This window comes from Phalaenopsis equestris, unplaced genomic scaffold (genome assembly GCF_001263595.1).
Source record: "Phalaenopsis equestris unplaced genomic scaffold, ASM126359v1 Scaffold000531, whole genome shotgun sequence".
NCBI classification, from domain to species: Eukaryota; Viridiplantae; Streptophyta; class Magnoliopsida; order Asparagales; family Orchidaceae; genus Phalaenopsis; species Phalaenopsis equestris.
This window is the reverse complement of record NW_018164971.1, coordinates 868,782-878,179: the sequence shown is the minus strand read 5'-3', so window position 1 is coordinate 878,179 and position 9,398 is coordinate 868,782. Positions and strand designations below refer to the sequence as shown.

The 9,398-nt window shown below is 33.9% G+C and overlaps 1 protein-coding gene across 3 annotated transcripts in view; it reads right to left on the bottom strand.

Annotated features, from left to right (window-relative positions):
• Window positions 1-1,125: 1,125 nt before the first annotated feature.
• LOC110028830 (monothiol glutaredoxin-S6) overlaps window positions 1,126-9,398 on the bottom strand; it is a 16,265-nt gene continuing 7,992 nt past the window's right edge. For 2 of the 3 annotated variants that reach the window (XM_020730836.1, XM_020730838.1), the window contains exons 3-4: window positions 1,309-1,413; window positions 1,126-1,212 (exon numbers count right to left, since the gene is read on the bottom strand). In XM_020730836.1, coding sequence (XP_020586495.1) covers window positions 1,154-1,212; window positions 1,309-1,413 — 164 coding nt within the window. In that variant the 3' untranslated portion in view covers window positions 1,126-1,153. The remainder of the gene's footprint in view (window positions 1,213-1,308; window positions 1,414-9,398) is intronic. The other variant, XM_020730837.1, reaches the window with a different exon arrangement.

Here is a 9,398-nt window from a genome sequence, read left to right as displayed (position 1 = left end):
ATGTGATTTAAGATATTCTGATTGTATAAATGTAAATAATAAAATTTAAATGTTACATATGCAAATATTTAAAAACTGGGTGCAGTGTTTGTAAATGCCCTATTCTACTTATTGTTGCGGTTTAGTACTTGATTTGTCTTTGTAGACTGTGCTTTGATTGAAATGTTACACCATCCAAATAAATTAGCATATAAAATGTTTTCTTTTTACTATTATATTTACATTTTATGTGTCCCAAGCCAGAGAATAGGATTTATATCAACATCATCTTAGCTAGGATTTAAGAAAAAAATATCTAACTCAGTAGCCATTATATACTTTAATCAATGAGAGCATATACATACTCCACAATTCTAATGAATTTAGATATCTAATACCTAAACCTTCACTTTCATACTTACAAACATTCAGATTTTTTATATCACATCAAATATATCATCATCGCTAATTTCTAAAGCGAAATATACCAAATTCACAAATAAAGTGATATACCAAAATTCAAAAATTGTAAATATATAAATAAATTGTGTGCCATGTATATAAATCTTCTATATTTAATTTGTTCAATTATTAGTGTTTTGAACTTTTAAAATATATAGATTATAATGTCATAAAAAATGTGTTCACACCTTATATTTTCAATGATAGACATAAATTATATTTTCAATAATAGACGATTATAATCCCATAAATAAAATGGTCATCAAACAGGGAAAAAAGCAAAGTAGCAGCATTAAGCAGATAGAGAAATTTAGGAATTTCTCTGAAATTTAAATATTTTCATTTAAAAAGTTAAGCTGCAACGCAACTTCATCATAACACAATTCATGGGAAAAAAAATTGCGTAAGTAAGAAGTATATAGTGCTGTGTATATAATGGAAGTTATATTCGCCTTATATCGGCATTATATTCGCGGTATATCTTCTGTAACCTCCATGTAACTTTCATGCAACCTACATGTAACCTACAAATATGTGAAAATAGAAGCGCCAAATTTATTTGTAAGTTCAGGTAGGTTACATATAGGTTATATGGAGGTTACAGACGATATAACGCGGATAAAATACGGATATAACGTGAATATAACCTCCATATGTACGCAGCGCTGCGTACGTCTTACGTGCAAAAATTTTTGTCCAATTCATGAGAATATCAATGAGTTTTCATTAGAAGTTTATGAAGTCGACCGATAGAAAGTGCTTTCACAGTATCTGCAAAAAAAATTAAGGAAAAATAAGTTAGGAAGAAAAATAAAACAAATAAAAGAATAGAGGCTTATTTTGAGAAGAGAATAGTTTAAAAACAACCATCAGAACCACCAACATGCTGCCCATTCACAAAAACTTGTGGAACAGTGTGTGTACCAACCAAATCCAGAAGAACATTTTGAATCTCCTTCCCATCATCTGCATCTTAAAAAACATTGAAGGTTGAATCAGGATTTGTGCAAGTCTAAATGAACATAACATGTTTAACAATAATGATTTAAATAGTATTGAGCCAAAGAGTTATGTATTAATTGGGGCATTTATACATAACACACAATTCATATGTATTTACATATCAAAAGCCTCTAAACTTTCATATTTACATGTATAACACAAATTTTTAATATCACATCAAAAACAATTTGGACTTACTTTTTCAAAGTAGAATACACTTTTTCATGCATAGGTTTATGACACCAAAGTGTTACCAATGTAAATATAAAAGTTTGGGTGTTAGTATTTAAATACATGAGAATGGTGTGGTATGCATGTCAATTTCCCTTGAAATTCTTGGTATAGCACAAAATCTTCTAGCTCTTGCTAATATAGTAATTTACGATGGATATACTTCATATTTGAGGTATATCAACCTAACTTTTAACTTTAGCTCATATTTGTCAATAGTGACATTGCATAAAAAATCTTGTGAAGTCATCCAACATATAGCATGACTAACATATAAGACAAGATGTAGAGTGCAATTTTAAATACATCACAAAAATGTTAAAAATTTATGGATAATTTAATAATAATTTGATAATATAAGAAATATATATCTTAATGCCAAAGATTAACATCAATGTGCTATAATATATACATAGATGAATTTTCTAGGAGAGATTTTGGCACATCTCCTTATCAGTTTTCCTTCCTTTATACAACACTTCAGACACAACTTAAGCCTCCATAGATTTAATGAAAAGGACTTTTTGAGTTTTTTCAAAAAATTCATGTCTGCCAAGAGTTTTTTTTTTTTTTCCTGTTACATCTGCAAAGAGTTGGTTCTGCTCTTGGATTGAGGTGTGAATCAGCCAAATATAAGATTTGTAAATCTTAAAGGGCGTTTGGGATCACTTTTGTTTATTGTACTATAATTTTTTATTTTTATTTTATTTTGTTTATGTTTTGATTTGAAACAAAACATGTTTGTTATGTTATACTAAGATATGATTGTTTTTTAAAACAGTCAACACCCAATGTTAGTGTTTTTCAAAAATATGTTTATTTATTTCTAGAAATAAAAAATAAATCCTTTTTATAAACACATTAAACAAACATATTTTTAAAAACAAAAGAGAAACTAAAAAGCAAAAACACAAAACAAAATTGATCCCAAAGATATCGATTTATTTCTCGTTTCTTGTTCTCAACATCCCCGCTATCTTCCCAAGTCCTTAATCCACCTCAAACGTCAAGAAATTCGATTCATACCCCCTTTCCCAAAACCTCTAACTCCAATTATCCTTTTAATATGTTCATAGAAAAAATTCTTAACTTCCTAACCAAAGCTTAAACAACATAGACTAGTTAGCTAACATTTCAAACATCTGATCCGAAAGTCCTCACCTTTCCAACAAAGAACCATTGGAAGAAACGTTAGCCAAATTTGTCTCTGAATCCAAAACTAGTAACCCTTTTCCATGTCTTCCATTAACCCAAAACTTTCCACCGACGCGACAATAATCACTGAAACCCCTTAGCAAATCCATTATTTGATATCAATGCCAACAAAATCCAAAATTCCTTATCCGTTGGCCCAAAATAGAGGAAACTAAATCAATTCAAAGAGGAGCCGATACTACTAAAGGAACAATCTAACCTTTGAATACACCAAGATTCTCCACCACCAAATCTCTTTTTTTCAAGAAGAAGACTATTACTTCAGCAAAGAAACCTCCTTCATTGCCAAAAGCATAAACATTTGGATTTTGGACGCAAGCCAAGAAGAATCTATGACTTGGTAGCTAAGGTGCATTCCCAACTTAAGATTCCTTGGGATAAACCACTAACATCAGGCATCATAGGTGCTGTTGATGATACCACCACTATGATATTAAAATTCTTGTTTAAAAGCCCCAAATCTGGCAAAAAAAAAATGTTTGTATATTTGGAGGCATATACAAATATTGCATGACACTAATTTGTTTAACTTTAAACTAGCCCATTAAACCCCTTGCTTGAAAGCCACCTTCACTACGAGAGAATTCCACCAAAATATAATAATAATAATAAACATTGACCCAAATTGCAATTTTTATATATAACTTCTCCAGTACTCTCTTATTTGATATATTTTATTTATTTGAAAATGCAAAACAACATTAAAGGAAGTTCTTAAAAGGATCTTTAAGATATTTCGCAGTAATTACCAATTTGCACATAATTATTTTCTAAAATAAACCCTACAAAATATGCAAGTATTGTGTGAAGCCAAACCTACATGACTTTATCAAAGAAGGTTTAAACACCTCCGGCAACCTTAAGATATAAAGGGCTTTATACCCCCTCATCACTTGGAAGTTTGTGTTAGATTAGGTTAACTCAACAGCCCAATATATATTTCTTCCTTTACTCTTTATTTTCAAAGCAACATTACATCTATATAATCATCATGCCACCCAAGTCTATAACCAGTAGAAAACCTTGGAAGAGATTGGGAGACATGAATGACATTCATTAAAAAATAATTATAGATTAAATCAAACTAATTAAAATCGATAAGAGAAGTTTCGATTAACATGAGACATTTATATATTATTTTAATGATGATTTAGAGTCTACCCAAATAATAGAAGGCATTACAATACAAGATATACCCAAAGAAAAGAACAATTTGATCGCCCAGATAAAAAAAAAATCTAAATTGAAGCACCTACCTAGGCTAGCTTGCCCAATTAATAATGTTTAATAGATGTGAGATGGGTGACTACCAAAGATGAATTTTGCTCAACTCCCATTAAATGGGCATAGTAAAATATGTTGGAACAATGCTTTCACCAAATAAGAGATATTAAGAGAGTTCTTAGGTGAGAGGAAAATGAAAAGAAATGTTCAGAAATAAGCATTTTGCCCTCGACACCATAACGAGAAACTTCATACTTAACTCTATAGCCTAAGACAAGTTGTTGATTAATCACCTCAATAAATTTGAAGTACTCATTGCTAGAACCCACTACCTTGACAATGATTGGCAACTTACTGATAAATTTATTATTGGACTTAAGTATAACCTAAGGAATTAGGTTATATGACCCTTAGACCTTAGAAGATGCCTTTCAAATTTATACCTTGGTGGAAAAACAAGGTATCAATATGCCTAGTTTCTTTAAAAATAATGAGTTGTGAAGATAACATTTGGTGTGATATTTGTCAATAGATATAACTGTATACTCTACTAGGCTGTCCACCATAGCTATAAATATGAACATAATTTTTTATGGAAAAAAGATCTGTATAGATTTAAGCATAAAAATAAAACCGTTAAACTTCTCCCTATAAGCCTATGGATAAGCTTACTCAACCCATCTCCTATAAGCACAATTTTGACATAAAATTCACTCTAGCGCATAAAAATTAAAATAAGCTCTAACATCTTGTTATCAACTCCACAACTAAAGCTCCATAAATCCAAGATCAAGTTCCATAAACTCAAATATCCTGGGATTTAAAAATCTAAAAAATAGAATTTATTGACCATTCTATTAAACACTTTAGTACAGATAAGAAAAAATTGAACATAAATTTATAAAGAATAACATACCTGTTGTAGTATCCCACATATTCAATAAATTGAGCAAAACACAAGAAATCACCTGATGAATTATTGCCTATTAGGGGATACAATGTTCCATATATCTTAGACCTGATTCACAACTTCAAAGTCTCACAGTATTATATGAACTTGACCAAGTATGTTGAAATAAAAAAAATAAATAAGTGAATGATTTCATAAGAAAAGGATTCCTAAAAGAGAGAGAAAGGCATTGTATTATCCCTATCTTAACCTTAAAAAAGATAGAGTATGGAGGATATATAATAATAGTAAAGCCATAAATAAGATCATAATCAAATGAACATACTCTATACCTGAGTTAGATCATATTTATGTGGCCAGTATTTTTTTCTGAAATTGATCCTAGAAGCAATTTCCATCATATTCAAACATAAGCAGAGATAAGTAAAAAAATAATATTTAAGGAACCTGATAGATTATATAAATGACTAACAATGTCTATTGGCCTCTCCAAAGAACCTAGAACATTCATGAGATTGAAAAACATAATTTTAAATCTTTTATGGAGAAATTACGAATAGCTTAAAATAATGATTTCTTGATTTATGGTTGTGTTAGAAGTTATATTAGGAAATAATTTATTCCTGTTAGAAGTTGTGAGGATCAAATTTATTTTCTTGAATTGGAGTAATTTGATTTCCTATTTTATGTTTTATGTCGTTTCCTTTATCTCCAAGTAATTAATATGAATTGATTAATTAGAAATAGTAGATGTTATGTCTTTCCTTTCCAACTATTTTCTTTTTTCCTGACTTTCCTATCCTAGGATTTATGTAAGGGTTATTTAAAACCCCTTTTCATATCAATAATATAAGTGCGCATTATACTAAATTTTAACATGGTATCAGAGCGAAATTCACTACCCTAGCCATCGTACCTCTTTCCAGAGCCGTCGGACTCCCTTCATGCCATCCTCCTTGCGGAAAGGGAGTGATGCTCTTCTATTGCCCAGCTACCGCGGCTGAGACTGCCGCTTGAAACGACGACTTTCACTTCTTCTCTGGTAGCCATCAACACCAGATCCCTTCCCAGATTGTCGCAAGCCTATCTACCGTAGGAACTGGCTGTGGGAGTCAACCACTATGGACGACAATCTTCCTTGCTTCCCAAACCCTGCTTTCACGTGAAAGTGAATATCCCATGAAAGCATCTCCAGGAACTTCCTGCATGCCCGTGAATCTTCCAACATGTGTAACGTGGCCTCCCTGTAGCGTCCTCATAAGAATACCTGGAGGAAAATTCCTACAACTGGCCCAACCCTTCCAGCAGCTGGCTAAATCTCCTTCCTGCATTTTTTTCTTCCTTAAAGCTCTTTCTCCCTTGGACATCTTTCCAGCGGTTTGCTTCCCAGCAGCTCTTTCTCCCATGGAGATTTGCCCAGCAATTTTCTTCCTAGTAAGTTTTCACCTGTGGAGAAATATTGCAGATTTTCTTAAGGCAGCCAGCCGCTTATCACTCTAGCATGCGTTTCAACCGTCGGACCTATTCCCTCCTGCAGCCTTTCCAGCAGCTGGAACTTCCTGCGGATCTACCTACTGCCACCTGGACCTACTACCAAAACCACCAGACCTAATCCTGCAGTCGGTTCTATCCCTTATAGCATTTCCCACTGTCGGACCTCCCTCTTGCAGGTTTTCCCACCGCCGAATCTACCTCTGCAGATTTTCCCCTGTAGAATTTCAGGCAGCTGGACCTCTTCCCTGTAGGTCCATAACAACCGGAAATTATCTCTACCAACTGGAAAACTTCCCTGCAAACCTCACCTGCACCTTCCTGTTGTCCTCAAATTTATGCAGCCGCCTCTATGGCGTCCTCTGTCATTTCACATGCATGGATTGTGGAAACGAAGCGAAGCTTGTCAGAGAGAAGTTCATCTTCAGTTTTCTTTCAAAACAACATAAGGAAGGTCATTACAAAGGTGAGAATGAATGTATCCTTGATGGAATCCCAACAGCCAGCCGATATGCTCTTCTCCGTTAGTTTCTTCCCTGCTGCCCAAAAATTCTATGCAGGTCCTTCTCTATCTTTCCTTTGAAACCAGAACTCTATCTGCAATCGGAAGTATCCTGTTGCATGCCCTTCTCGCTGCAAAGCCTCTTCCTCCGGTGCTTTTTCATGCATCAGGCCCACCTTCAGAGCTTTGTCTACAGCAAACCCTCCTCCAGATCTTTTCTGCAGCAGGCCTCCTCTAAAACTCTTCCCTGTAACAGGCCCTCCTCCAACATCTTCCCTATAGAAGGCCCTCCGCCGGAGCCTTTCCTACAGTAGGACCTCCTCCGGAGCTTTTCCTACAGGAGGCCCTCCTCCATGGCTTTTTCCTGTATTAGGCCCTCCTCCAGAGTTTTTCCTGCAGTAGGTTCTTTATCGGAATTTTTCTTACAACAGACCCTCCTCCGAAGTCATTTCCTGCATCAGGACCCCCTTTGGAACTATTTCTTGTATCAGACTCTCCTCCAAAGTTTTTCCGGTAGCAGGTCCTCCAATGAAATTATTCCTGCAACAGACCCTCCTCAGGAGCCTTTTCCTGCATCAGGTCCTCCTCCGGAACTTTTTTCTGTATCAAACCCTCCTATGGAGCTTTTCTTGCAACAAGGCTAACCTTCAGAGCTTTTCCTTTTTCTGCGGACCATATCCTGCAACTTTTCCTGTTTATTGTTTGCTTCCCGACAAAATTTCCTACAACATTACTTGTAGAAGTCTTTCGTCTACCTATAAACACTGCCCAAACTGCAGTCAACTAAATACACTTGGGGTTGATTACCAAGTATGGGATAAAGCCTTCAAGTTTTACCTCACAAAGAATCTTCCTCACCCACTATTTGATGTTTTAAAATCCAACTTGAACATGGTTTTCAACCATGTTTCAACTTGAGGGGGAGTGTTAGAAGTTATATTAAGAAATAATTTATTCTTATATGCTTGGGCGAGAGTAGTACTAGGATGGGTGACCTCCTAGGAAGTCCTCGTGTTGCACCCCTTCATTAAAACACTGTCGTTGTCGGTCCCAAGCCCGGATGAGAAAAGTGGAGGGTTGCGTTAGGTAGTCGACAGCCAGCGTAAAACTTGTCGAAAAAATCATGACATGAATCCTTTTGATCATTGTGTAAGTGCTAGGGCGTCCCCTGGAAGCGACGCGCTGTATAGCCTGAATACAGTGAAAAGTGTGCAAGGGCCGCTACATCGGCGCCCGTGTGTAGTGTTAAATAAGCAAGGGTTCCCACATTACGGGCGAATGCGGGTAAAGAAGTTAGTTAATGGAACTAATGAAACTAATATTAGGATAAGATCTTGGAATATAGACACTCTCAATGGTAAATTAATGAAATTAGTTGATATTATGATTCATAGGAAAATTAATATCTTATGTATTCAAGAAACTAAGTGGGTTGGAGAAAAGGCTAAGGAGATTGATAATTTAGATTTTAAACTTTAGTATTCTGGTAAGAGTCGCACTAGAAATGGTGTAGGTGTAATTATATATAAGAGTTTGAAAGATAATGTTGTAAAAATTAATAGAGTTGGTGATAGAATTATAGCCCTTAAAATTATCATTGATACTAAGATTTTTAATATTATAAGTGTTTATGCTCCTCAAGTAGGTTTAGATACAGAGTCTAAAGATAAATTTTGGAATGACTTAGAAGACTTAATACAAATGATACCTATTGAAGAAATAATTTTTATTGGAGGAGATTTAAATAGACATGTCGGTAGAGTGGTAGAAGATTTCAGAAATATTCATGGTGGCTACAATTTTGGAGTAACTAATGAAGAAGGTAAAGCTATTTTAGATTTTGCTTTAGCGTATGATTTTGTTATTACTAATACTTTATTCAAGAAAAGGGATGAACATCTTATTACTTATAAGAGTGGATCTAATAAAACACAAATTGATTATTTTCTTATGAGAAGAAGAGATCGTCGTGATTGTAAAGATTGTAAAGTCATTCCAAGTGAAAATTTAAATACCCAACATCGTTTATTAGTTTTAGATTTTAAGATGAAGAATTGTAAAATAAAGAATACTAGGACTCGGGATTGTAGAATTAGATGAACAAACTTAAAAGACGCATAAAATTATTTTTATGAGTAAAATTCAACATTTCAAAATTTGGGATATTCATGAAGAAGCAAATGTGATGTGGGATAAAGTAACAAACGCTATTAAACATGTAGCAAAAGATGTTCTTGGAGAATCAAAGGGAAAAATATTTACAAATAAAAATAGTTGGTGGTGGAATAATAATGTGCAAGAAAAGATAAAATATAAGAAGTTATGTTATAAAAATTGGTTTAAATGTAAAAGCTTAGAGAACTAGAGAAAATATCAAACGGC